The sequence below is a fragment of the Leopardus geoffroyi genome, chromosome A2 (assembly GCF_018350155.1).
Source record: "Leopardus geoffroyi isolate Oge1 chromosome A2, O.geoffroyi_Oge1_pat1.0, whole genome shotgun sequence".
Classification (NCBI taxonomy): domain Eukaryota; kingdom Metazoa; phylum Chordata; class Mammalia; order Carnivora; family Felidae; genus Leopardus; species Leopardus geoffroyi.
Window position 1 is genome coordinate 56,619,843 of NC_059331.1, and position 27,623 is coordinate 56,647,465.

General features: G+C 57.1%; 1 protein-coding gene and 1 long non-coding RNA gene across 7 annotated transcripts in view; both read left to right on the forward strand.

Moving 5' to 3' along the window:
* The window catches only part of IQSEC1 (IQ motif and Sec7 domain ArfGEF 1), a 470,459-nt gene that overhangs the window by 298,267 nt on the left and 144,569 nt on the right, over nucleotides 1–27,623 (forward strand). The window contains exon 1 of one of the 6 annotated variants that reach the window (XM_045493965.1): nucleotides 1,436–1,879. The exons of the other annotated variants lie outside the window; for them this stretch is intronic. Within the exon in view, the coding sequence (XP_045349921.1) occupies nucleotides 1,857–1,879 (23 nt within the window). The 5' untranslated portion in view covers nucleotides 1,436–1,856. Of the gene's footprint in view, nucleotides 1–1,435; nucleotides 1,880–27,623 lie in introns of those variants that run through there. 6 annotated transcript variants of the gene reach the window in all.
* On the forward strand, nucleotides 2,583–19,794 carry LOC123606040. The gene is made up of 3 exons (XR_006716057.1): nucleotides 2,583–5,500; nucleotides 10,296–10,421; nucleotides 17,387–19,794. It is a non-coding gene; the product is annotated as an uncharacterized LOC123606040 (long non-coding RNA).

A 27,623-nucleotide genomic window follows, 5' to 3' on the forward strand; every position in this document is an offset into this window, starting at 1 on the left:
GAAATAAGAATTATAGGTGTGTACGTACACGAGATAGATTTTGGATTCCTGATTTACAGACGAGCAAACAGACTCTGCTCAGTGAAGCATCAGACAAGAAGAGAGAGATCTGTGCGTGAGAGAGAAAATCTGGAGGGGAGAGGGTGGATGTAGGCCTTCTCACCCTCACATCCCTGTGGCTCAACACTTGCAGCCACTCTGGCCTCCTCAGTGTTGCTCAAACACACTCCGCTCCTTCCTGCCTCAGGGCCTTGACACTAGCTTTTCCCTCTGCCTGGAATGCTCCTTCCCGGGATCTTCCATTATTCAGCCCACACGTGTCCTCTTAGAGAGGCCTTCCCTGAGCACCCTGTCTGATGTAGATGGCTTCCTCCTTCCTTCCTGCTGTCCTCCTCCCTTCTACCTCTTCGGCTTTACTTTTTGTCCTCCTCCTTACCATGTAAAATTATATATTTGACTGCATGTTGATTTCCTGTTTCCCTCTTAAGAGGTGAACACCATGGGGGCGCCTGGGTGGCACAGTCGGTTAAGTGTCCGACTTCAGCCAGGTCACGATCTCGCGGTCCGGGAGTTCGAGCCCCGCGTCGGGCTCTGGGCTGATGGCTCAGAGCCTGGAGCCTGTTTCCGATTCTGTGTCTCCCTCTCTCTCTGCCCCTCCCCCGTTCATGCTCTGTCTCTCTCTGTCCCAAAAATAAATAAATAAATAAATAAATAAATAAATAAATAAATAAACAAATAAAAAAGAGGTGAACACCAGGAAAGCATCGCCTTATTCATCACTGAGCTGCCAGTCCAGAAACAGTAAATGAGTGAGTGAGTGGTGAAGGAACGAATGGGCTCCACAGCTACAGCAGAAATTCTCCCTAGCTCCAGGACATGGCCAGCACACATCATAACAGCTATGCATCTGTGCAGCTACTGTGTGTGACAAGCCCTCCTGGACCCCTGTGACGTAGCCATTATGATCCCATTTCACGATAGCGTCAATCGAGGCTCCCAGAAGGGAAGCGGCTTGTCCACAGCCTCGAGGCCCTTAGGGGTCAAAGCCAGCCTTGGAACCGGTGGGCCTGACTCCAGGGCGCCAGCCTGTTGCGCTCCATGGCTTGCACGACTCCGTGCCAAAGGCAGAAAAGCCACCCTGGAAAGCAGCGTCATCGCAGGCTCTGGACAGCGTCGTGCATTTTAGCAACGAGATTTCCAGGTTTCCAGAGCCAGCCAGGAAGGGGCCCCGGCAGGCTGCGGCACCCTCGCGCTGCGCGCGGGCGCTCTCCGTCGGGCGGGTGGCTTTGCCGCGAGGGCGCCGCCGGGTGGCCGCGCCTGATGCTGCAGTTGTCATGGCGACGAGCGCCTCGGCGATTGGTCCAGCGCGGCCGCACTACGTTGCTCCTTGGCGCCGAGAAGCGGTGGAGGGGCGGGGGGAGGCTCGCGAGCGCCCGCCCCTCCTCCGGATGCTGCGAGAGCAAAGCGGGCGCAGATTCCCCCCAGCACCCCCCTCCTCCCCGCGCTCAGCCATCCCGGATGTGCGGGAGGGAAAAAACCCGAGGTGGTCCCAGGTACCAGCGAGGCCGACGCCCCCGCCCAACCTGGCGAGCATGGTGACTGGACGACTTGGCAGGCTCTTGGGCATGGTGTGAGCCCTGCTGTGCCCAGGGCCCCTCGGAGCCTGCTGCTGTCACCCCCCACCCCCTGCTCCCGCCCCAGCGGAGGAGCCCGCCGCCCCCGGGGAATGTGACTCGCCCCTCTATTTAATTTTATTCCCTTCCACTTCTCGGCTGAGCATCCTGCTCCTCCTCTAACCACGCGGAACCTTCCCAGCTGGAGAGAGAGAGGGAAGGGGAAAATTGCCCCCAGACAGGATGGCTTGCAGAAGACGCTACTTGTGAGTATATGTGGCAGGTTTATACCTGAAACTCGGGCCGGAGGCCAGAGGGGCCCCAGCTGAGCTTGGAGCCGGAGTGGGGGCTTGGTGGGGGGGAGGGGGGTTGCTGTGCAGGTGTCTTGCAGAGGGAGCTGACCTCCGGGCAGAGGTTGTTAGCGTTTGTGCCCTGCAGTGGAGGTATTTGTTGGTGGTGACGATGAGGAAAAGGCTGTTAGTCAGCAGGTCTCCATTGGGCTGTGAAATTCCCTATCGCTGAGGGCAAGTAATCCCCCCAAATCCATATCCAGGGTTTTCAAAGCCACCACTGCCATTTCGGCTTTTGGTATAGCCCTCAGCATGACTATTTGGAAGAAGCCTCTCCTGCCCAGCTCATCCGTGACCGGCAGTTCTGCCGTGCCTGATGGAAGGCTGGCAGGCAGGTCGGGGTGGGGACAGGATGCCGTGTCCTCCATGGACAGGTGAAGGTCCGGCCTGCCATCGAGAGCAGGGGCGTTGGTGTCCTTCTGGGCCACGCAGGTGTTCTGTGGGCTAGCGGCAGACCACTTGTCTGCTGGGCCTACAGCCAGTGGCAGAAGCTGTTAAACTCTGCACGGGGTGGTGACATCACGGGTCCGGGTATTTATGGAAACCAAAGTCCGTGCCTCATTAAGCTAGGCTTCCCGGGGGGGGGGGGGGGGGGGGCGCATCGGATTAGAACGCCAGCTTGCCTCACGGCTCTTGGGGCTCTGCACCGTGCTGTTCTGGGGCCAGGAACCTTCGGTCTCTGGCCTTGCAGGATCCTTCCTCTAGGGTTCGGAGCTGTAGGGTGGGACACAGCTCCACATCTCCACCTGCCCTAGGCAATTTGCCCCACACCTCAGCTTTCCGGGGCTGTTCAGTGACCTCAGACCTTGTAAGGTTAGAGAACAGAGTTGGAGCCTCTTGGGCTGGGCTCCATCCCCAGGACTAGAAAGGAGAAGCCTGGAGCCTCATTTAGGGGGACATCTTGGGGGCCACTCCAAGGCCTCACGACCCTATACCGTGACAAGGACCTGTGGAGCTCCCAGTTAAGCAGCACCCCCACCCCTCCGTGGAGGGACAGCTCTCTCGCTAATGGAGCGTGAAGGGAAATAAACATACTTCTTGCCATGCGCCAGCAGGCCCCGACAGGAGCCCTGGGTGGTGGTGAAGGTGGCCTGTGTCTATGGTTTGCTGTGATGTTCATCTGCTTTTTTAGTGGAAAAGCCCACAGGTTGTGGTGCTGATGTGAGCAGGACACCCCAGTGTTCTCTCTCACTTGCTGTGACAAGGCCCTAGCTATATTTTTGGAAACAAATAGTAAATCCTTCCCCACCGTTGCTGCATCCGCCACCGTTGCTGGGAAGAGGGCCCTCCCCGGGCAGCCGTCTTCCTCCTGCCACACCTTTGCCCGGGCCCAGGAGCTGCCCAAGCCTATCTGCTCACGGTCTTGCCAGGGACACAGTTGCCATCCAGTACTTGCCCCAATACCAGTACAGACTGGTTCGGTCCGCCAGGAGCCCTGGCACCTGCACTTTAAGCTCCTGGCAGTTTCGTCTCCTAGACGAAGCCCGCCCTGCCCTGCCCGGCTTGCCTGGGAGAGGGGCTGAGCCGGTGCCGAGGGAGGGCCTGTTGGGGGGCTCTGTGCCCCCTGCCTCTCATTTGTGTGGGTCCTTTTATGCTCCTCCGGCTCTCAGGCTCCTACAGCCTGGTACCGTGACATCCAGCACCCAGGTGCTGCCACAAACCTATGGCTACCAGAGGTGGCAAAGAGGCTGGGGAGGGGGTGACTGGAGATGAGCCATTGCCCCATTGTTTTTAGGGAAAGACTTGGGACCCAGAGCAGGCCTGCTTGACAGGGCTGCACAGCAGACACAGAGCCCTGTGTGTTTGCTCCCCGCTTCACACCGTGGCCCAGAACCAGGGCTCTCCTAGCACCTGCTGCTCGACCTTTGTTCCCAGCGCTTTTGATGCGGTAGGGGGGACGGGGGACGGGGAGCGGCGTGTCTCTAGCTGTTTAACTCTCAGGGCAGCTGGAAACCCAAGCATGGTAGCGTCTGGCCGACATACCGTTGTACCATTTAGCTTCAGAGCCCTTTCTGCCCAGTTGCCCTGTTGGTTCTCACCAACTGTTCTAGAATGGGGGTGTTGTTGATCTCATCTTACAGAAGAGGAAACTGAGGCTCAGGGAGGGTAGGAGCGTGGCCGAGGTCACGTGGCTGTTTCCTTGACAGTGAGGTCCCTCCCCTGGTATGTCACGTGCCAGACTCGACTGACTCGCTCCGGGGTCCCCGTGCGTGGCAGGAGCAGGGTGTCCCGTGGCTTAGAGGAGCTCGTCCAGGTGGCCATCCTCTGGGTCCCCTGGAGCAGGCCCTAAGAGAGTGTTATGACATTTGGGCTCTGTCCGAGGGTGGGTACCCGCCGGGGGGGGAGGGGGGGCTCAGTCACTTACAGCAGTGGCAGAGAGAACAAGATAAAGGACGGCAATACGACACGAGCGGGAGATTTATTAATGCAATGGGGGGAAATCGCGAGGCCTCCAGAATCAGCTCCTTAATCAAATTTGCTAACAACTGAGATCATTACCATACTGACGGCTTAATTAATGGTGTCTTAATTAAGGTGAGCCCCTTTCAGACTGTAACTACACTTAACAGGGTAACCACCGTCTTACGGGCATGTCACATCCTGCTGCTTGAACACGGAAAGCTGGGGCTACAGGGAGTTCGCACTGAGTGTGAAATTCACAGCTTCTGGGGGGTTGGGGGCTGAAGTGGGGCGCCTCCTGCTCATTCATTCATTCACTCTGGCTGGAACTTCTGTGACCCCTCACCTGACATTCCTCTATTCCTTCTCTGCCCAGCACTGTCTCCATCTGCCCGCTGCCGTTGGTTGATTGGTTCACCTGCTAGAACGTACCAGGGCAGAGAGGTTGACAGTGTGTTAGCTGCTGCTACCCTAGCATCTAGAAAAGCACAGGCATATAGTAACTGCTCAGTAAATCTCTGTTGAATGAATGAATTATGGATCTGCAGCGGGCACTGCCCTAAGCAGTGGGGCACATTGCTGAGTAATAGATAGTTTCTGCCTTCTGGGAGCCTGAAGGCCGGTGGGCGAGACAGACATGAACAGACACTCTCAATACACAGTGCCAAGGGCCGGGACAGGAAGACGACTCGGCAATGGGGAGGGTCACTGCATCCTACAGCAGGCATGTAGTGTGAATGGGAATTTTCCAGGTGGTCAAGGAGGGACGAGCACTCCAGGTACACAAATGTCAGGCCACGATCGCAAGAATTTTGCAGGCATAAGCTCATTTGACCTTCACAGTGACCCTGGGAGGTGGGGCTGTTATTATCCCTATTGTGCTGACAATGCCACTGAGTTATCAAATAACTTGTCCCAGGTGGCACCCGGTGAGGGGGTAGCACAGGGCTTGAGGCTGCACAGCCAGCCCCTAAAGCCCAGCTCCGGTGCTGTGTGTATACTAAAGGCTTTTACTGAAAGCAGCTACGTCTGGTCTGAGCCCCAAGCGTGAGGGAAAAGACGGAGACGACACTGAAAATGTGGGCAGGACCCAAGGCAGAAGTCACCTGGAGTGACAGGAGTAGACTCTCTCTGCAGGTAGTGGCCGGGACAGAGCCATGGAGGGTCCTGATCAGGGGTGGTGGCCATGGTTACATGGCTGGACTGTGGGGAAGTTGGAGGGGAGGCCAGACAGGGCTCTCATTTGTCCTTTTCCCATGCCCGTAGTAGGGCACATGTGTCCCCAGAGACTAGTGACATCCTAGGGCCTCAGACCTCCACACCCCATTTGGACAGCCAGGAAAACTGCTGGCGAGGCAGAGGCTGGGTAAGCAGGGGTGAAGCTTGCTCCCTGCAGGGTCTGCTAATGGCAGGGGCTGGGAGCCAGGATGCTCCTGAGAATGCCCCTGGATCATGGTCTAACCCCAGTTCTGTTGTGGTCAACAGGGGCCCAGGAGGCATTGTTGTTGGGTGCCGACTGAGCACCCACCAGGCTTATCTGGGGCCGCCACTTTCCCTTGCGTGTCTCACCCCACCTGCACTCTGGCTCCTGTTGTCTCTGTGTCACCTCACCCCTGCCCCTAGGTCTCTGAGGCCCTCCCAGGGTCTTCTAGAACAAGAGAAGGACATTCCACTCCAGCTCTGGCCCTGCCTGGCTCTGTGATCCTGGGCAGGCCTCTCACCCTCTCTGGGCCTGTGTTGTCACCCGGAAGCAGAGCGGCAGGGTCAGCTCTTGCCGGGTACCGGACCGCACGGGTAGCTGGGAGGAGAGGGACCAGTGGCTCCAAGAAGGGGAAGCTGCATTCAGACATCCTGAATCTTTCGCACACACCCGAGTCTGCCTGTCATACGTAGTCACCGTGGGGTCATCGTCCACGCACCAATTCATTCATCCGACCCGGTCTGTGTGCCAGCCCTGGTGGGGCGCTCGCAGCAAACAGCTGCAGTCCGGAGGGGCGGTGAACAAGGCCACAGGGGCCCAAGTCCTGGAGAGACGGAGGGAAGAAAAGAGGGTGGGCGCCGCAGAGCAGTGGGGTGGCCCTGCTCGCACACTCCCCGTCTCTGGCTCCAGGGCCCCTACCGCCTCCCGCTTCTCCTGTCCTGCGCTGACCCCGCTGCACCCCACTCCTGCGCAGGCTCTTGGGAAACAGAGTTCACGCCTCCACATTTTGGCCCCTGCTGGTTCCTCTTCCAGGGATACCCTTTCCGCCCCTCACCTCAGGCCCCAACATCCAGCTCATGCCTCTTTCTGGACTCCCCAGGCAAATGGGTCCCCTCGCTGGGCTCCTGGATCCCCAGGCCTCCCCTGTGCCACACTACAGGGCCCTCTGTTGTCACCAACTACCCGCTTCCCCGTCTCCCCCACCAGACTCGGGGCGTCCCTTGCAGGCAGGGCCCCACTTTGTTTCTCGGCAGCCCTGCAGGCCCTGGCCTGGCAAGGCACCGACAACCTTCTTCTTAAAGTTGTGGTAAAATACACACGTAGCATAAAATTTACCATTTTAACCATTTGTAAGGGTGCAGCTCAGTGGCATGAGATACAGTCACAGTGCTGGGGAACCCGGGGGCTCAGTTGGCTGAGCACCGTCCTCTTGATTTCGGCTCGGGTCATGACCCGGGGTCATGGGGTCAGGCCCTCAGTGCTTGGGATTCACTCTCTCCCTCTGCCCCTCCCCTCCAAATTAAAAAAATATATATTAAAAATATATATATATATATACTCACACTGTTGTGCAGCCGTCCCCACCATCCATCTCCAGAACCTTTTCATCTTCCCAAACTGAAACTCTGTCCCCATTAAACACTAACTCCCCATTCCCCTCCCCCAGCTTCCACCACCACTTACGTTTTGTCTGCTCTAGAGACCTCATATAAATGGGATCATAGGTAGGGTATTTGTCCTTTCGTGACTGGCTGATTTCACTCAGCATTACGTCCTCAAGGTTCATCCATGTTGTAGCATCTCTCACAATGTCCTTCCTTTCTAGGGGTGAATAATATTCCATTGTGTGGATAGACCACATCTTCTTTATTAGTTCACCCATCAGTGGACACTTGATGCATCCACATTTAGCTGTTGTGAATAACACTGCCATGAGCATGTGTGTACCAACATCTCTTCCAGACCCTGCTTTTGATCCTTTTGGTTACATACCCAGAAGTGGAAATGCTGCATCATCTGGTAATTCTGTATTTAGTTTTTAAAAATTGTTTAGTTATTTATTTTGGGGTGGGGGGACCGGCAGAGAGACAATCCCAAGCAGGCTCTCCACTCAGCGTGGAGCCCGATGCGGGGCTCGATCCCACAACCTGCCAGATCATGACCTGAGCCCATATCATGACCTGAGTTTAACTGACTGAGCCACCCGGGCGCCCCTATATTTGATTAATAAAAAAATTTTTTAGTGTTTATTTTGAGAGAGAGACAGACAGACACAGCGTGTGAATGAGGGAGGGGCAGAGAGAGAGAGGGAGACACAGAATCCGAAGCAGGCTCCAGGCTCCGAGCTGTCAGCACAGAGCCCGACGCGGGGCTCGATCCCACGAACTGCGAGATCGTGACCTGAGCCAAAGTCGGACGCCCAACCGACTGAGCCCCCCAGGCGCCTGTATATTTAATTCTTTGAGGAACCAGTGTATTGTGTTCCACAGCAGCTGCACCATTTTACGTTCCTTCCAGCAATGCACACGTGTTTCAATTTCTCCGCATCCTCAGCAGTACTTGCTATTTTGTGTTTGGGGCTTTTCATAACAGCCATCCTCATGGTGTGATGTGGTCTCTCGTTGTGGTTCTGATCTACCCTTTCTTTGATAAAGGCTGAGCAATGCAGGCCTCGCACTTTCTGTTGGACCGCTTAGCTCTGGGGACCCCTGGCATTGACTCAGGAGGGGTGGGACTGGCTGGGCACCCGGCAGTGCCTCCACTGCCTTCACTGGGGTCTCTGTCCGGGACAGAGGGGAGATTCGGGGGGCTCTGGGCCCTCCATCCGGAACCCAGTCCTTAGGACATATGCATTCCAGGGGGATGGGCTCTCTGGGGGTGCCTGACACACAGTAGGTGCTCAAACAATTTTTAATCACACAAGTAATACCTGCTTCGATCTGGTTTTTTTGTGATTATTTATTCATATAATTGAGAGATAATTCATCCACATGGAACAAAACTGTCTGTACACAAGAGCACCCGGGTGGCCCAGTTGGTTGGTCGTCTGACCTTGGCTCAGATATGATCTCACGGTTTGTGAGTTCGAGCCCCGCGTCGGGCTCTGTGTTGACAGCTCAGAGCCTGGGCCTGCTTCGGATTCTGTGTCTCCCTCTCTCTCTCTCTGCGCCTCCCCGGCTTGCACTCAACAGAGTCTCTCTCTCTCTCTCTCTCTCTCTCTCTCTCTCAGAAATAAATAAACATTTTTTTTAAATGTCTGTACACAGTACAAAATCAATTCCTCCCTCCTTGTCCCTCTACTTAGAGGGACACTGCTGTGTCTGCTTCCTTCAGGTCCTTCAGGGAAGTTCTGTGTATCTGCATATGTGCTTTATTATTGAGATACCCCAGCTGCCAAGCCAGTGGCATAAAGCAGTTTCGTTTCCAATCACTACTTTGAAGTTCTGGATTTGAGCCAATTAAAAGCTCAGTTTGGAGGACATGGTGACCAACGGGCCCTTAAAGGAAGCAGCAGTCTCCTGATGGGAAGCCCTGACCCACCAGGCCTCAGGGGAGCCAGTTCGTCATAGCTTCACCATTGTCACTTGGGCTGACTCTGTCCAGATCAGCCCTATTGGGCACATTTATTAGCACCTGTCCAGCACCAGGCCTGGGCTGGATCCTGGGGGACCGCAGCCCCTGCCCCTGGGGAGACAGATACAGGTGAAACTGTCCGTGTGGGGACAGAGAGTGAGTTGTGGGGACTTTCAGCAGGGCTGCACTGCCTCCTTGGGGCCATTGGAGATGTTAGCAGGCATTATGGGGGCCTCAAGGAAAGGTGTCTGGCTGGCAGGGGTCAGAGGTCTAGCTCCGTGCACCGTGTGGGGCAGGCCTACACTCCAAGAACCTGCAAATGTCTAACCCCAGATTCACGGGATTGAAAATCCGTGCGTAATTAACCGAGCCTGGGACCTCACTCCATTCGACATCCGAGCTACAAAATGCATTTCATATGATTTTAATATACATTGAGTTTCCCAGGAACACACTGCTCTTCTCACAGTCGAGGGCAGATCAGACTTTGGTATGTTCAGAGCTTTGCCAAGTGCTGTCACCATTCAAAGGATCCCGTCACAGAGGGCAGCATCCTCTGTGGCACCGACTGGCCGGCAAGCCCCTGCATCCGTCTGGGTTGGAGCCACCGTCGCCTAGAGAGGCAGGCAGCTGACTTCTTCATTTGCCCTGTGGGACAGCCAGACCCACCGCTATCACACCTGATGCCTGTCACTTCCTTGTGGGTCACTTTGCTCCTTTTCTGTGTTGTTACAGTGAGGGCATTCTGTTGACTTTTGTTTTAAAATATGCATGTAGATAGATCCGTTATTTGTGAGCTCTGTTTCAGAACAGAGAAGGGGGTCGCAGAAGGTTTGGGTTGTAAAAGAGAGGGGTGGACGAGGGCTCCTTGTAATGGAACGGTTGCGTGTTTTGACTGGGAGGGTGGGTATGTGAACCTGCACGTGCAATGGGAGGACATGGAACCAAACGCACACGTGCACACATGGGCACACGCACACATGCAGACGCATGCACATGAGTAGGAGTAAAATGGGAAATCTAGGATGATGGATGGTACAACGTCAGTATCCTGGTGGTGATATTGTCTTCTACACATAGGATTTCTCTCTATTACTTTTCAGCAACTACCAGTGAATCTACAGGGGTCTCAAAATAACAGGCTTAACTTTTTAAAAGGGCTGAGGACCGGTGCTGGGTCTGATGGGCTACTACGAGACAGGAAGACCAGCAACCCCCTGTCTTGGTCCTTCCAGGAGAAGCCTGTATGGTCACTGACCTCTGTCGCCCTCCCCTCCCTGACAGGTGAGACCCCTTGACCTCTCCCCAGCCAGGGGCACGGGGACCTGCTTCCTTCCCTACCCCAGAAAGACAACATAGGCCCCTTTTGCTGCCAGCCGGTGCCTGGTCAGCCCTGGCAAGAAGGTTGAGAGTCTGGAGCTCTCCCTAGAGACCCTAACCCCAAAGCACCCCACCCTCGCAAAGCCTGGGCCCGGCCCCACCTAGAGGCTCCCCCAAGTGGGCCTGGACCGTCCACTCCCTCCCGCTCAGCCTCCGCCCAGTGCCACCTGTGTGGGTGATAATACAGCCACCTCATTCTTCCTCTGTCCCCTCTGTCCCTCTGTGCCCATTCTCAGGGAGACACAAATCAAACCTTTGTTCAAATGCCATTTGAAAGCAAAAACGTAACCCAGCCAACTAAAACAAAAAGGTTAGGGGAATCGAGTGTTTTTGATGAGCCTGTCGTCCTGCAAATTGACTATTCAGTGAATGGGATTTTGGCAAATTGACTTGTCACGGGTTGAGGAAGAGCCAGGACAAGGCCAGTGAGGCTGGGGACGGTGGGGCTGAAGCCAGACCGAGTGTGGTGTGGGCTCAGGGCCCGATCCACCTGGGATCTCGGGGGCTGGGCTCCCTGGACAGACCCCAGCTGGAAGACTCTGGCCTCCTGCTCTCGTCCACCTGACCTTCTGGGGATGAGCTGGGGACACAAGGCCTGGGCTGGAGATGCCCCGAATCTCAGTCTCCGGTCACGCCTGACCTTGTTGGACACTGGTGCACTGGCCTGTCCTCAGAGGGACAAATCATCCAATTGTGACAGGGTCCCACTGGAGCAGCCTCGGAGCTTAGCGGGCAGCCCATCTGAGCGTGGCTAATTGCAAGATGTTTTATTGGCTTCGGCGGTTCCATTCCTCGTCAAGACGGTCCCGGCATCTGTTTGGAGTGGTTAATAAGGGAAGTGATGCATTTTTAATCACCACAGCCCTCACTGAAAATCACAGCCTGTGTCTCGCCACGCTTGCTGGGCCCTGCGATAACACAGAGAGCCTTCCTCACATTTGCTCTCATTATCGAACAAGAGAGAAACGCCTGGCTTCACTCCGTTGTCACCCAGCTGGCTGCAGGCACCTTCCAAGTCCCTCAATCCCCCATCCTGGGTCGCCTTCAGTCCCCGACAATCTCCAGGGCTGCTGGGTGATCAGGCTGCCTCAGAGGAGCTCCCTGAGACCTGCGCGGGGGGCGGGGGGACAGTGGAGCTGGGAGGGGGCACCGTGTTGGCATTCTTGAGGGCTTTTCCAATACCACCCCCTGACACAGGGCCCAGCCACCCTCCAAGAAGTTGCTCAGATGGAGCCCCGTATCTGCCACCCGGTGGCAGTGGGACTTGGGACAGATGGCTTAACCTCTCTGAAGCTCAGTTTCCTTTTCTGTCAAGTGGGGCCAATAATTCCAGCTTTGCAGGGTAGCCATCGGGATTCAGTGAGGTAATAAAGCGCATGGTGGACCTGTGACCTAAAATACTGTTCTCATCCCCTGCCTTCCCTGGATTCTCACCACGCAGAGAGAAGCTTTGGGACACACTGGGGCTTAAGAAACATGGACATCTGGGAAGGGAAGGAAGCCAGGCCGGGGCTGGGGAGCATACTTAATCCAGGAGCCCTTGGGTGGCAAAGGACAGAAACTCGAGTCAGAAGAGATTTGAATGGTTACTATCTGGGCACAGCCCAGGGGTCTGCTTCAGTGTGGCTGGTTCCAGGGGCTCTGATACTCTGCTCTCCTGTTTGTCTGCCCCTGGGGTCATGTTCCCCTGTGGGAGCTCTGGCCTCCCATCTCACTGGTCAGCCCTGGGGCTCATGGCCACTCCCGAAACCACCTCCATGGCCCAGGGAAGGCTGCATGCCAATCAGCTAGCTTCTGTCACTTGGCTGCCTCTGGAGCTGGGCGGGTGGGGTCAGCCCCACCTGAACCATGTAGGGGGAGGATTCACTTGTGTGTGTTTGTGGGGGCAGGGCAGTAAACCGAGGCTACAGACAGCCCACTGAGTATATTTGGAAGCAGAGGGCAACATAGGCCAAGCTGGCGGCCTCAGCTGGGTAGTGGGCATATGCACACAGCTACCAAAACCACAGGTAGAGACACAGGGATGCCCCCCTTCACCCAGGCGGCCGGCCCCTGGCCCCAGCACAGAGCCTGGACTCACTGACCCTGAGTGCCAGGGGCTCTGCGGATGGGAGGACAGGGTTTACCCCTGGGTGTATCTACATAAATCCTCAGGACCGCCCCCCACCCCCATGCTCGATGCCCGGGACCAGATGACCTCCCACCCCAGGCTGCCGCACCTCCATCCTTCTTAGCCAAGCTGGGACCTGTAAACAAGAAATCATTTTTCTTACCATTTCATCTTTGCTCTTTTTCCCAGTACTATGTATTTAAAGGAAAAAAAAAAAATACACTTTTTTTTAAGCTGCCTGGGGCACCGTATATTTCCAAAAAAAAAAAAATTGTGTTTCAGATCGACCTCACATCCTTTTTAACCAGCACCTCAGGGAGGGGGAAATCCTGTCTGCGCCTTGTCTCCCTGGAGGGGAGCAGCCTGGGGGAGAGGCAGAGTGAGGGCTGTGGGGCAGGCCTGCCCCGCATCTGTAAATGGGCCATTCCCGGGCCCCTGAGGCCAGAGTGAGGACTCACAGAGATGACTTCTGGCGGCACAAAAGGGTTCTCAGGGGAGAGCAATTTCTCAGCAAGGGTGAGGCCCTCAGATGGCCTGGGCTTCTGCAGCCGGAATGTACAGGGCCCGAGATTTGTCCATGGCGTTTCCCAGGTTAGAGAGCGCTCACTAGGAGGTACCTATGAGGCTCAGTGCCACCAGAGAGGCAGAGCAGGGTCTGGAGGCTCTTCCTTAGAAGAAGAGCTCGAGGCTCCAGGAGGCACGTAGCTAGCCTCAAGGGCCCTGTGGGCTGAAGGGGATTCGGGCCTGGGTAGTCCGGGTCCGGGTCCGGGTCCTGCGCTCAGCTGATGTGTTCCCTGGACCAACTGTGGGTTCCCCCTCCTGTTCTCAGGGCTGCTGCTTCCTCCTGGAGCCTAGGGGTGAGGATCTGCCAACCCCAGAGCTCCACGGGCAGGGTGGGTGCTGCACGGGCCAGACACGCAGGGCGTCCTCCCCTCCAGCAGCCTTCCCCAGCTGCGCGATGCGTATGGCTTTGCCTCTGTAGACACGCGCTTAGCCTGTCATCAGGCCTCAGATAGGTATCCCTACCAGGCAGCCCCAGACAGGGACATGAGCCCTGAGAGGACAAAGCTCTCCCCCAGGGTCACCTAGCCCATCAGTGGAAAGCAAGGGTGTGGACTCTGGCTTGGGGACAGCAGGGTTGCTCACCCCCTCTCCTAGGGCCACATCTGTCTCACTGACATTGCACACATATCGGGTCATAGGATCTCCGGGCCAGGCCCTCAGGAGCCTTCCAGCCTCCCCCTACTTGCTCCCTCCAGCCACACCCCCCTCCTTTTTGTGCTCTGCAACTATCTCTGTACAGACTGAGGGACCACAGACCCTGGGGAGCTATGCCCAGGAGGTGGCACTTGAGCCAGGCCTTAGTGACAGGCCAGAGCCTGACGCAGAACAGCTCTCGGTGTTTGTCAGGTGAGAGAAGGATGCCCCACGTTGTCTCCTTCAGCCTGAAGTTTGTTGTCTGTCTCTCTTTCTTTCACCCAGAAAGCACTGTCCAGAGGGTGCTCCCATGCCAGGCCTGGGCTGGGTGGGGCAGGCATTATGGGAAGTGCCAGAGGTGGTCCGAGGGGGAGGCCAAGGCAGCTCATGGAGCAGGGTGTCCAATGAGGGTCAGCCTGAGGCCGGGGCGGTGGGGGGGGGGGGGGGGGAAGGGGGCGGGGAGGGAGAGGAAGGCATCAAAAGGGTCACAGACTATAGTACTCAGGGGTCTGCCTTGGGGGTCTGGGTGGGTGGCAGTGCTATCACCAAAATGGGCCCCCCCATATGGGAATTGCTGGTACAGAGAGGGGAGCTGGGGGAGGGCCTGGCTGGGTGTTCTGTAGGTTGGAGTCTGGGGAGGTCAGGGGCTGGGTCGGACCGCCACTCTCACCCTCCAGTGGGGACACTGCCTCCATCCACCCACTCGGCTGAGCCACAGATGGACTCTGCCTGCTGCTGCTGCAGCCACCAGCCCACCCCGTGGGCCAAGGACACCCAAGGCCTTCTGCCTGGGCTGTAGCCATCTGCCCAGAGAGTGCTCTGTGTCCCAAGCAGAGACCAGCCATGTGGGGGACAGAGCATTCTGTGATGGCATCTTGCCACCCCTGAAATAGAAGCCCCCACACGCTGAGCTGCTTTCCTCTCCAGCCCCTCCGTCCCATGAACCGAGGGTGTAGGTTACGGCTCCCCTTTTATCCAGACACCACCATCCCCCCCACCCCCCACTAAGGCTTCGGGGCCCTCTACAGACCTTGAGAAGCTTGGGGCACCTGGGTGGCTCAGCCATTAAGTATCTGACTCTTGATCTCAGCTCAGGTCTTGATCTCAGGGTTGTGAGTTCAAGCCCCGAACTGGGCTCCATGCTGGGCTGGAGTGGTGGTATTGGGGGGCTCAGTGGGCCTCCTTCTCCAAGCCAGGCTTCGTTCCTGCAGCAGATGCCTGGCCTGGCCCCGTGCGCCACACGAGGGACCCTCACCTTGAACGTGCACAGCTGGCTCCCGCCTCAGGCCTTTCCCTTGCTTATCCATTACACGGAGCCCTGCCCTTCAGAGCCAGCGGTCACTTCTTCCTAGGGGCTTTTCTTGGCTAGTGTCTCTCCTGTCTCGTGCAGCTGCTCCTACTTTCTGTACTGGTCCAAGCGGCCTTGTCTGTGCACATATCCTTAGCTACTTTTCTTGTGTGCCCCCTCCGTCCACACGGACAGTGATGGGTCTGTCTTACTCACTCCGTATCGTCCTGTGCTCGGAATAATGCCCCTGATCACATCCGGGAGCCTCTGTTTTCTCATCTGTGAAGTGGAGATAAGGACATCCCACATCGCAGGCTGGCTGTGAGGGTGATGTGAGTCAGTCCTAAGCTCTTAGAGAGCCTGGCCCAAAGTGGGGACTGCATGGTTACTAAGTGGGATGAATGAATCACTGTCCCCAAATGGCCTGACGCACCCCCCACACACACAGAGTGAAGAAACACTTCTTTAGACAAACACCCTCATGGTGCAGGCGGGGAAACTGAGGCCCAGAGAGGGACTAGATGCCCTCGGGGTCTCACCCAGGGCCCCTGCCTGGCCACCCTGATCTCTCTCTCCACACCTCTGCCCAGGGGGCGTTGCAAAGGGACACATCCCACCCCCATCCCACCTCCAGCAGGGGGTTTTCCAGACTCAGGCTGAGCTCCTGAGAAGAACTGCCTGGCAGGACGGAAGGGCACAGAGGCCAGCCTGGAGATAATGGTCTCACTGTGCCGCTGGGCGGTGGGGCCTCAGGCTGGCAGGCAGGGCTGTCTGGGGCCCAGAGCCAGGACAGGAAGGCAGAGGGTGGGCGGGCAGGAGCCCTCTGTGGCCTTTTCAGAGGGAGGCCCCAGGTAGGGTTTGGGGGATTGGGCGGGACAGCCCGGGCATGAGCCAGCATGGCAATGCTTCACATCCGTCTGTTTACAAGGCACCTCCAGTCTGTAAGCTCCCAGGAGCCTCTTTAACGGCCTCTGAGGCGGGAAGATCAGCCCCGTTTCATAGATGAGGAAGCAGAGGCTGGGGCAGGATCATTTCGCTTGTGAGACCAGAACTGGGAACCCCAGCCGGTGGGCAAAAAGCCTCACGCCTGAGGGATAAGGGCACCTTCTCTGTGTCTCTGCTTCCACGCCCCCAGAGAGGCACCCCGCTTACTGACTCTGGAGGCCAGTGGTGAGGGGTGAGCCCCAGACCTGGCCCTGGCTGTTAGCTACTTTCTCCCCGACAGCCGGTGGAGGGGGCAGAAGCACAGACCTGGTGCACCATTGCTCACACAGCCTCTGCGGCATGTCTCACGGCCGATTCCTGTGGACCTGGCGTCGAGTAAGGGCATTCTGCGTGGGGCACAGTGCCACCCAGCACCTTCTCCCTTGCGCTCATCTCTGCCCCAACAGAGAAACTTCTGGAGCCCCGAGATGGCCAAACACTCACCATCACTGCCACCAGGAATGTGTTGGCCCAACCTCTTGGGTCAGCGTCTGTGTGTACCCAGAGACATCAAAACACTCCCACCCTGTGACCCAGAAATTCCAGGAATGGGTCCTAGAGGAACATCCCAGCCTGTGCACAGAGGCCGCATTGATGGGACGGTCCCGCAGCTTTGTTTACCAGGAGAGGAGAGATGGACCTAAGCCCAGCGCCCACCTGGGGCGACGAGGAACCCACAGGGGTTCCAGGCAGCTTCCAAAGGGGTGACGTGGAGGGATGTTTGAAGACCTAAAAACATGCTTGAGACAAGTGTGGGGTGAGGGGGTGGATGTATTTTATAGAACAGAATGTATTTCTGTGTAACCAAAAAACATATATATGCCCAGTCACAGGCACACATTTAGAGAAAGGCCCAGCCAGAAAGTACCCTCAAATAGTTACACTGGTTAGTCCCTAGAGAGCTGGGACGGCGGATGATTTTATTTCCTTGTGCTCTGCTGTTATTTCTACAGTTGGTGCAGTGGGCATTTATTGCTTATTTAATGAGAGGGAGGGGGCCCTGTAACTGGGAGGGGTACGGCCTTCCCCACCCCTTTGGAGACTGACGTAAACTCCACAAATAGGTCCATTCCGGGGCCTGCGACAGTCTGGAGCTGGCTTGCCTCAAGTTCCCTCCTGGGTCATGCCCTCGCCCTAGACATGGACTTAGCCACTCACTGCTCTGTACGAGACAGTAATACCTGTAGAGGCTCCCGTGGGAGGGAGGGGTCCCCTCCTATGCCACGTGGCCTCCAGAGCCTCCTTCTCCCCTCTGTCTCTGCTCTCTGTTTTCTCCCCATTCCTTCTCAGGAACAGACAAACTTCCCCCTCTGGCCTGAGACACAGTAACTCTAAGCCACCTGTAGCAGCCTGGACCCCACCACAGAACTCTGCAGGTAGCCCTTCCAGAAAGCGCAGGCTGCCCGGAATTCTTACAGCAGCGACCGTGTTCTTTTTAAAACTGACAGAACTTCCCAAGTTCGGAAGCTCCTAGGGAATTAGCTGGTCGCACATCAAACCCATCGGGGAGCTTTTAAAAATGAAGGTGCACGAGAACAGACGTTTTACCAAAGAAGATACGCGGGTGGCAGGTAAACACATGAAACAATAATGGTCAACAACATGGGCCGTCAGTGAGATGCACCCCAAAACCACAGTGAGCTCTCACCCCGTAGCTATTAGAGTGGCTGATGTAAAAAAAAAAAAAAAAAAAAAAAAAAAAAATAGTAGCAGCATGAGACGCTGGCAGGGATGCGGAGAAACCGGACCGCTGCTGCCTCGCTGTTGGGAATGTAAGACGGTCCAGCTGCTCCGGAAGACAGTTTGGCGGTTTCCTTTCAGAGTAAATGCACGCTTCTCGTATGACCTAGCTATTGCACTCTTGGGCATTTATTCCAGAGAAATGAAGACTTATGGTCACACAACATCCTGTATCAGAATGGTCATCGTGGTTCTATTCAGAACAGCCCCCAAACTGGAAGGTGCCCAGATGCCCTTCGGGGGGCGAATGGATACTAAACTGGTGCATCTGTGCCGTGGCGCACGTATTCCGCAGCCGTCAAGAGGAAGGAAGTAATGATGAACCTCCAGGGACACTGAGTGAAAATCTACGATTTCATTTGTATAGCATTCCTGAAAGGGCAAAATGGTGGAGCCCGGGGACAGACTGGTGGCTGTCGGCGGGGAGGGACTGCGGAGGACAGGTGGGCGTGGCTATGGGGGGTAGCACCGAGAGCCTGGTGATGGAACAGTTGTGTGATTGATCATGGCGGGGGACTACCGCAAGCGACCCGGGTGTAAAATTACATGGAGACCCACATGCACACACACGCATGTGCTCATCTGGTGGAGTCAGAATAACCTCGGCGGATTTACCTATGTCAGTTTCCTGGTCTGGATGGTGTCTGTAGTTGCACAAGGGGTTATGGCTGGAGGAGGCTGGGGATGGGGGTTCATGAGACCTCCCAGGACGTTGTATTTTACAGCTTCCTGTGAAGCTATGGTTTTTTCAAAGGAAAGAATTAGAACAAAGCAAAGGTGCAGAAACACACCCCCAGAGGCTGTATGACTTAATTGGTCCGTCTTAGGGCCCAGGCATCCGTACATCAGTGTTTCTCAGAGGCTCCGTTCCTGCTGTACAGCCAGGAATAGACACACTGACCACTTCCTCATTCAGCAGAGGGAAACTGAGGCCAGAGAGGGGAAGGGGTTTTCCCAGGGCCACAGAGCTGCTGCAGGGTGACTGAAGAGGATGGCATCCAGCTGCAAGCGGCCCAAGGTTTTTCCTGCTGCCCCCGGCTGGGACTGAACCAGGCAGTTTGTTTTCATGTAAACTTTTATTAAAATACAGTGTACAACTTATTGCATTGTCACAAACAACACACTCACGTAATCAGCACCAAGGCCCCAAAACCAAGACGATCCAGGCCCCCTCTAGAACCCCACTCATGATCAAGCCCCCTGGGGCCCCCCTGGGGCCCTGCCAGTCTTGGCCCATCCCCCAAGGGAGCCCTCCCCTGACTTCTTACAGCACACAGAGTAGTTTTTCCTGTTCCTGAACTTTGTGTAAATAGTTGGGTGCTGTTTAGAAGCTGTGCCAGGGGAGACTGGAGCAGCCAGTTTATTCTGAAGGAAAAGGAAGTGGCCTCCCCAGGAGCCCCATAAAGGAGGGCTGGGGGTGGGGGTGTCCCGGGGCGGTCTTCCTTGTCCAGGGTGGCCGGAATGGGCTATTTATGCCCTGAGCTAGAACTGGAGACCAGAAGAGAGGAGCTGGAGCCCTGCCTGGCTGACTGAGAGCCCTGTGTCCATGAACCTGGTCCAGGGTCCCCCAAAGATCCTGGGGCCCCTGAGCAGGGGGAGGTACAGCAGCACCAGTCCTCATGTAGGACTGGTGGCATTGAAGAAACCACCTCTCAGTTTCCCTGCATATAAAATGAGGATTTTATATATGTGAATAACACAAATATCTACTAATGTAGAACCAATGTGAATGTAACACATTAATATTTCACTTCTATACTGTTGGTGTTAGACATTAATATATTCTATATCGTATGTTACATAAGACATATTGAGTAATATGCAAATCTTTTGAATCCTATCTATACTAATGATAGCTGGCGTTTATGGAATGCTGATTCTGTATCTGGCATTGTCTTAAGTGCTTTAAATGTATAAACCAATAGGGTAGCTGGGTGGCTTGGTCAGTTAAGCATCCAGATTCGGCTCAGGTCATGATCTCGCGGTTCATAGGTTCAAGCCCTGCATCGGGCTCTGTGCTGACCACCTCATCTCGCATCATCTGTGTGAGGTGGAGCTCTTATTATCACCAGAGGAGGAGGTTGAGGCTTCGAGTTTCGGTCGCCCCCAAGGTTGGACTGGGGTGTGAGCTCAGGTGGTTGGTTCCAAAGCCAGGTATGCTCAGCCAGACGGTCTCTCGTGTTCTCCGAGCACCCTCAACCTGGGCCTGTCCTGCGTGGGCCCGAACCTTTCCTGTTGACTGCTGGGCTGAGCAGCAGACAGTGGTGAGCGGAATGGGCCTCCATCTGTGATTCCAAAGCTGCATGGACCCAGCAGGGCGCATGGCAGAGGCTGGTTCTCCTCTTAGAGCCAGTCCTCACTGGGCTGATGGAGGGTCAGTGAGACAGCAGGAAGGGGATCACCAAGGGGCTCAGGCCACCGAGGGGACCCCAGGGATAGGCAGAGAGGGTGGGGAGGAGTGGAGAGCCCAAGCAGAGGTCACCACCCGCCACAGGGTTTAGGGTTGGGCCACAACAGGCCAGGTCAGCCCTGCATGGCTATTAGGGCCCCTCAGTCCTGTGGGGGCAGGGGGTGCTCAACAGACAGTCCCCGTCTTCAAATGCATACTTCAGTGACAGTACTATCTGCTTGGAAAATCTCATGCACCCTTCAACATCTTGGACCCACGTGTCACAACATAGCAGAGTGTCACTGTACCTCCCTCCTGGGCTCCGGCGAAGACTGAATGAGTTGATCGCTGTAAAGTGTTAGCAGCAACGCCTCCCTCATAGCACATAGGAACTGCTCAAAATATACTCATGGTCATTGGGGGAGTGGGAGAGAGAAGGAAGGGAGGGAAGGAGGGAGAGGGGAAAGGAGGAAGGAAGGGAGACGGTGGTCTGCGTGGGGGGTCAGGGTGGGCAAAGAAGGCTGCACCAAGGAGTTGACATTTGAGCACAGTTTTGCAGGGTGAATAGGAGTTTGCTGCGGGACAAAGAGGCAGGGGATGGAGTGGTGTTCCGGGTATAGAGTGCCTCTGAGCTGCACTGGTAGCATTTGTAAATTCCTTGTGCCTCATGAGGTTTACGCAAGGGTTAGATGAGAAACGCACCTGGCACTAGGGGGCTCTCATACTGGTATCTGCTCACCTGACTGGAGAGGCCAGTCACTGGGGGACACGCGTTGAGGGCTGGGTCCCCTTGTCTGGACTAGGGGCTTCCCAAAGGCAGGAATTGCTCGCCTCTGCCAGTGAGGGTCCTGGCGCGGCAGGGAGGTGAGGCCTGCCTCACCAGCCCCGCCCTCTCCCCTCCCAGAAAAGCCATTGCTCACTGGGGCAGGCGCAGGACAGCAAACAGTCTGGGACAGTGACGGGGTGGCATCCTGACACCGTCCTTTACGTCCCCTTTTCTTGTGGGCTCTGGCAAGGCGCTGTTGACACAGGCACAGTGCACGGCCCTGGGGCGGCTCTGGCTCCAGGGGGGAGGGAAGCTTGTCCGTGGCCTCTTCAGCCGGGGCTGGAGATGGAGGGGGCGCCTGGGGCAGGGCTTGGTTCTGGGGAAGCTAATCTGCTGAATACGGGACCCAGAAAACCAGTGATGCTTTCATTGGACCGGAAGTGGGATGTGGAAGGGAGGGGTCGGCCTCCAGCAAGGAGAGTTTCCATCAAGGCTGTGGTAAGGACAAGTAGGTAAACCGAGGCCGAAGCTCAGATGACCCGTGGTAAGCACCCAGCATTGGCTCAGAATGGCAAAGCCCAAGCGCCAAGCACAGGTCCACGGGAAGCAGGGGCCCTGGGCTTCTGAGACATTGGGTGGGGGAGAGGTGTGCAGGGGACCCCCAGTGGGGAGAGGTGGTGTCCCATGAGGAAAGGCAGCCTGACGTGGGAGGAGAGGTGGAGTCCAGGGACAGTGCGTCCACGGCTGTGTCGGCTGTCATAGCAGCCACTGCCCGGAAAGGCAGGGACAGGGCAGGGGGAGCCAGGCCACCGAGTAGTGACAGGCACACCCTAAGACCCCGAAGGCCTCAGACACTGGCCATGCCACCGTGTGTAGCAAACAGAGGCTCCTGTTTCTTTCTCCACAGTCATTTCACATCCATTATTTCCCCCTATGAGTGACTTACTGTTACTTACCATCCTTTTACAAATGTGGAAACTGAGGCACAGAGGGGTGAAGGGACTTGTACCAAATCCATGGTGAGTCAAGGGTGGAACGGGCCCTGACCTCAGGTAGGGCTGTCTCTGGGGCCAGATCCAAAGCTGGACATCAAGTCTCTTTGCCGGGCCTCTGGGCTCTGGGCATGGAGATCGTGGGCCTGGCCTGTGGTCTGCAAGGACTCGGCGGGGAGGCCTCTTTGGGGACAGAACACAGTGGTCCCAGGCCAGACAGACCTGAGTCCCAATCCCAGCCCAGCCTCTCAGAGCTGTTAGACTCTGCCCATGGTGCTAACCCCTCTGAGCCTCAGTTTCCTCACCCACAATGGGGGCTAAGAGGCTGCCTCACAGGTTGCTGTGGGACCTCGGGCAGGGCCCCCTCCTCTCATCTGACTGCACCCACCTGCCTTAGTGGAGCCAAAAATGTCCAGGGCACACAAGTCCCTGCCTTTGGGGAGGGACACCCGAAAGGCAGTGAACAAGCACACAGATAAATGGCTTAGCCCTTTTTACATAGGGCTCTGAAAGAAATAAAACTGAGTGATGAGTGGAGAGCATAAGGGGCTGGGGCCGCTATAGACACCAAGGAAAGGCCTCTCTGGCAAGTGAGTGATGGGGACTGAGCATCCTAAGTAAAGGGAACAAGTGCAAAGGCCCTGGGGCAGGAACATGTTGCAGGAACAAGCAAGGCAGCAGGTTGGTTGGAGGTGTGTCCACGTGGGCAAGGAGTGTATTGTGGCCTTGGGCAGTGTTCACAGCAGGACCTGGGTTCAAATCTGGCTCTGCTCGCCGGCTGAGAATCCTGAACAAGCGACTTCTGTAAAATGGGGGAGGATGAGAGGAGGGTGCAGACGCAGGGGCCAGCTCCTGCGTGGCAAGGGTTTGTCAGTGGCGGGGGGGGGGGGGGGGGGAGGGGGGGCCATGAGCAGAGCTGCACGCTAGCAGGCCCAGGCCCCAGTTGGGTCTCTGACTACAAAGAGCCTCGGCCTGGGAGACTCCCTGGGGGACCTCGGGCCTTGGCTTCCCCAGTGAACAGAGAGCAGCTGGACTTGATCCTGCTAAAGATGCTTTGTAACTGAGCTCTCTGCGCGGGGGTGTGGGAGAGAGACAGAGGGCAAGAAAGCACATGGTTTCTTGCATGTGGGCGCCAAACCCTTCCCGGGGCTGCTCACCCACCCCAGGACCTGTCCTGGGACCACCCAGTGTGGCCTGAGCCAGCACAGCCCCCGGGAGCATTTGTTGTGTGTCGGGGGTCACCGGTAACCCTGTCTCACTTCTGTCACCCTCAGGAGTTCCCTGGAGACCAGAAGCAGCCTGTCCACTGACTGCTACGGGTACCGTCGCTCCCTCCACTCTGGGCCCACTGTTCCCATCAGCACCGCGGGTGGGCCCCAGGAGGCATCAAGGGAAATTAGTCCCCCCATTGGGCCCTCAAACTCCCCCAGGGACCAGCAGTACTGCTGACACATCCCCTGAGGACTAGTCCAGCTAGGAATGGTCCCTCAGGGGCTCGGCTAAGGGTTCCTCTGAGAACCAAGGCTGGTGGTCCCTCTGAGGGCCAGCCCGCAGCTGCCCGTTCCCGTGACGCCCAGGCTGCAGCCCAGGGGCCAAGCTGACGCTTCCAGTTGGTTTTCCGATCGCGGTTCGTGGAAGCCGGGGTGTCTGAGGACCTCTGCCTTCACATGGGTTTTGGATCTTGTCGTTTCTATGAGATGTCTTCAGAAGGAGGCATTGTCTAACGTTACAAGAAGGGGCCAGAGATCGAGGCACACAGGAAGGTCCCCTGGATCGGAAGTCAGCCGATCTCTGCTCACAGGCTGGGGCCACAAAAGACCAGGAAGGGGCAGCTGGCTGGCCCCGGCGCGGTGTTAGCATGGGGAGCCACGTCCAGTGTAGCAGCGTGAGTCGGGGAGGGGCGGACTGGGCCACGCCGACTGGAAATAGGCGCGTCCCTCTCTGTGGGCAGGAGATGCGCCACTGCCAGGAAAGGGCATATACCCGGTGAGGAGCCACAGGGCTGGATGTGGCCGGACGTGCCCAGCCGGGGAGGGTGAGGCAGAGGGCCCGGCAGAGCTGAGTCGCACCAAGGGGCCCGAACGACCAAAAGCAGGCCCAGTGGTCGTGAGCCCCCTGCACTGGCGACACGACAGGGCCTGGGCCCCCTGTGCAGGGGGCGGGTCTAGTAGTTGCTCTCCTGGGACGAGATGGTCATGGCCACCAGCTCTGAGACCCTAAAGCTGCCTGAGGCTGTGAGAAGGGCAGAGGGGTGCTTTCCTGAGCCAGCGTGGGGCTGGTGGCTGCCGGCACACTCCGATAACCCTGTAGGGGGACGCTCCACGGCCACAGCCACACGTGACGCTAACAGGCGTGCGCGGGTGCCGCGAAAGCTGACACTTCCTCATGAAGTGAGTGTCCTACTTCCTCACGAGCACTCGGAACGGGTTGGTGTTAGCCCGTTTCACAGAAGTCGCTGGTTCAGGATTCTCAGCTGGCCAGCAGAGCCGGACTTGAACCCAGATCCTGCTGTGAACGCTGCCCAAGGCCACAATACACTCCTTGCCCCCATGGACACACCTCATACCCTCAGCTCTTGGCACAGCGCTTTGCACAGTCTCACACACACCGCGTGCAGAGCATCGGCACCCTCCGTTCCTCACACGGGTGGACCCTCACTCCATCCCTCCTGTGCGTGGACTCACCCCCGCCCCCACCCCTGGCCACGCTCTGTTTTCGCAGGCTCACAGCTGGATGCCCCTGCCTGGCCGGCCCGGGGTGCTGGGCAGGTGTATGGGTGTCTGTGGCAGAACGGGCTGAGCCCAGGGTGAGAGGCTCACGAAACTCCTGTAAACCAGCTGAGCCACTGGCTTCTCTGAAAGCCACCAACATGTCAGATGGCAGTGTGGCTCCACCCGCTTTGTCTACCTCCGCCAGCCAGCTAGTCAGCACTCTGCTAGGGGCCAGGCCGGAGAAGGCTCTGGAACGAAGGGGGGCAGGGGGTGAGGCTTTTGTCCCAGAGTGTCTGGGGGTTGGGTGGGGACTGTCACGTGTTCCCCTGCCCCCTCAGGTTTAACCCAGACCCAGCTCTCGCCAGGCCTGGCAGGCGGCCGTGGTCAGGGAGCGGCCATAGTAATCACCCCCCTGAGGCTGGCCGCACTTGGCCAGTGCCTTCACAGTCCTAGAGGACCAAGCTAGGGGTCAGAGCAGACAGCAGGACCACCCTCAGCTCTGCCCCTTCCCCTCCTCCCCCCAGCCCTTATTTCAGGTGTCAGGTGCTTGCTACACCATGGTCAACAGCGCTGCCTTTGCTGGGCTACTGTGTCAGGCGGGGGCTCAGGCAGCAAAGGAACAAAGGAATCAGGTCTTAATATACTGTGTCGGGTGGCAAATGCTATGAAGGAAAAGAAATCGGGGTGAAGGGGATAGAGGGCGATCGGAGGGTGGCCAGGGAAGGTCTGTGAGGAAGTGCCGTTTAACCAGAGACCAGAAAGAACGTGGGGGTGAGTCCCATGACTGGAGGAAGAGCATCCAGGCGGTGGAGATGGCCAGTGCAAAGGTCCTGAGGTGGAGCATGCTTGGCCCATTTGAGGAACAGAAAAGAGGCAGGCGCTAAACAGGATCTGCCCCCATTCCTATGATCCTGCAGTCCCACGTGTCCTGACTTCTGACCCTCACAGCAGCCTTGGGACACAGGCAGAGCCAGGCTCGATGTTCGCATTTCACAGATGAGGAAAACTTAAGATGCAGAGACCAGAGGAATATTGGTGCCAGGTCCAGGCCTGGGACCCAGGGCCCTCACCTACCCCTACCACCACCTGGCCTCTGTGCCCTTTTCATGCAGCAGGGTCACCAGCTCTGCTGTGGGAGCCTCTGGGAAACCTGGCCTTCAGTCCCCAGTGGAGGGGAGGAGGTGCCATTCGAGGTCCTGGAGGCCCCATTCACGGCTTGGGAATTCAGAAACAAAGGTCCCAGCCAGTAATTGCCTCCTTTCAAAGGCACAGCCGGCTTCCTCTGCCACAGGCGTGAGAGGGAAGCTGATGTCCTTGTCCGGGGGAGAGGGGCGGGGCAGCACTCCACGGGGCCTGTGCTACCTTGGCAAACAGGCCAACAGGCTCATCACCCTTGGCAGATGGCCACTGTCACCCTCCGTCCCCATCTACCCCGCAGTTACCAGCCCGGTTATCCAGTGGCTCGTCTCTCCCCAGCCCCAGAACAGCGTGGGGCTTCCTGGGTCCAGCTTGGACCCATCCTGTTGATGCTGGGTGTGCCCTTTCCCTCACTGGGCCTCCCTTTCCTTGTTTATACAAGAGGAGGCTTGGACTGAGCCATTTTAAATGCCCTTCCAGTTCTGACTGTCCACGATGGGACATTTCTGAGAGAGCTACTCTCCGAAGCAGGGGAGGGATCATTCTCTGGCGTGGGGGCTCTCCTGAGCCCTGGGGGATGTTCAGCAGCATCGAAATGCCACTAGATGCCAGTAGCACACTCCTTCCCGGTTGTGGCCACCCCAGACTTCTCCAGACATTGCCAAGTGTCCCCTGGTGGCGAGGGGGACAGTGCCCTAACAGCCGCTGGGTGAGAAGCTCTGCTCAGCATGTTTGCCAACAGCAGACAGAAAACTGCCCTCCTGAGCCCGTTGACCTTGTTCTTGGGCTTTGCCAGAGCACGGGGCTGGGGTCAGGCCCCTGAAGCCTGGCGGGCTTGCTCAGCGCCGGCTCCCATCTGCGGCCAATGTCTCCTGGATGTCACCCCTCACCCATGGGCATATTTCTGAGCCTCAGCTTCCCCATCTTCCAGCAGGGGAGGGTTGTAAGGATGCCAAGGGACCTCCGCTTTGTAAATGATGTGGAGCAAACCGGGGACCTGAAGGAGTGGAGGTGTGAGCGTGCTGTGCTTTGTGGGTCCAGACCCTTCCATTCTGCTACCCAAGATCCTTTGTTCCTTCAACTAATGATGACAGGGTGCCAGCGGTGGGCGAGGCGTGAGGCTGGCCCGTGAGATGGGCTGTGAAAGGAGGGGCGTGGGCCCTGCCTGGGAGATGCCCAGGAGATGCTCATGCCGCAGCCACGGCAGAGAGGCAGAAAACGAGTGAATAAACAGGATCGTTTCAGAGGATGGTGTGTCCAGGGGAGAGAATGAGACAGGGTGTAGGGTGAAGGAGGCTCGGATGGTCAGAGAAGGCTCTGAGGCGGTGTTGGAGGTGATATCTGTTGGATGATGAGTCTCTGCCCCGGGGGAGGGGGCACCCCCAGCAGAAAGCCCTGCACAGAAGACCTGAAGGGGGTGGTGGGTCAGGGGGTGCGAAAGGGGCCAGGTGTCTGGGAGTCGGGAGCCTCAGAGAGGTCAGGTGGTATGGTCTGTCGGTCCATCAGCAGGAGCCGGTCACCAGTCGGGAGTTTGGCCTTTATTCTGAGAGCAGCGTGGGGCCACATGAGGGTGTGGCCAAATGACACGAAGGTCCCTGTGGCTGGTGTATAGGGAATGGTCCCTAAAGCGGTCAGAGCAGAACCAGGACCCACGGGCAGGGATGGAGAGAGAGGCCCGGCTGGTGGTTCTGCTCCATTGCCTGTGACTGCCAGGTCCTGAGGCCACCGAGCCACCCACTCTGCCTGTCCCCCCCCCCCCCGCATCCCCCCACCCCGTTCCTGCCCAACAGCC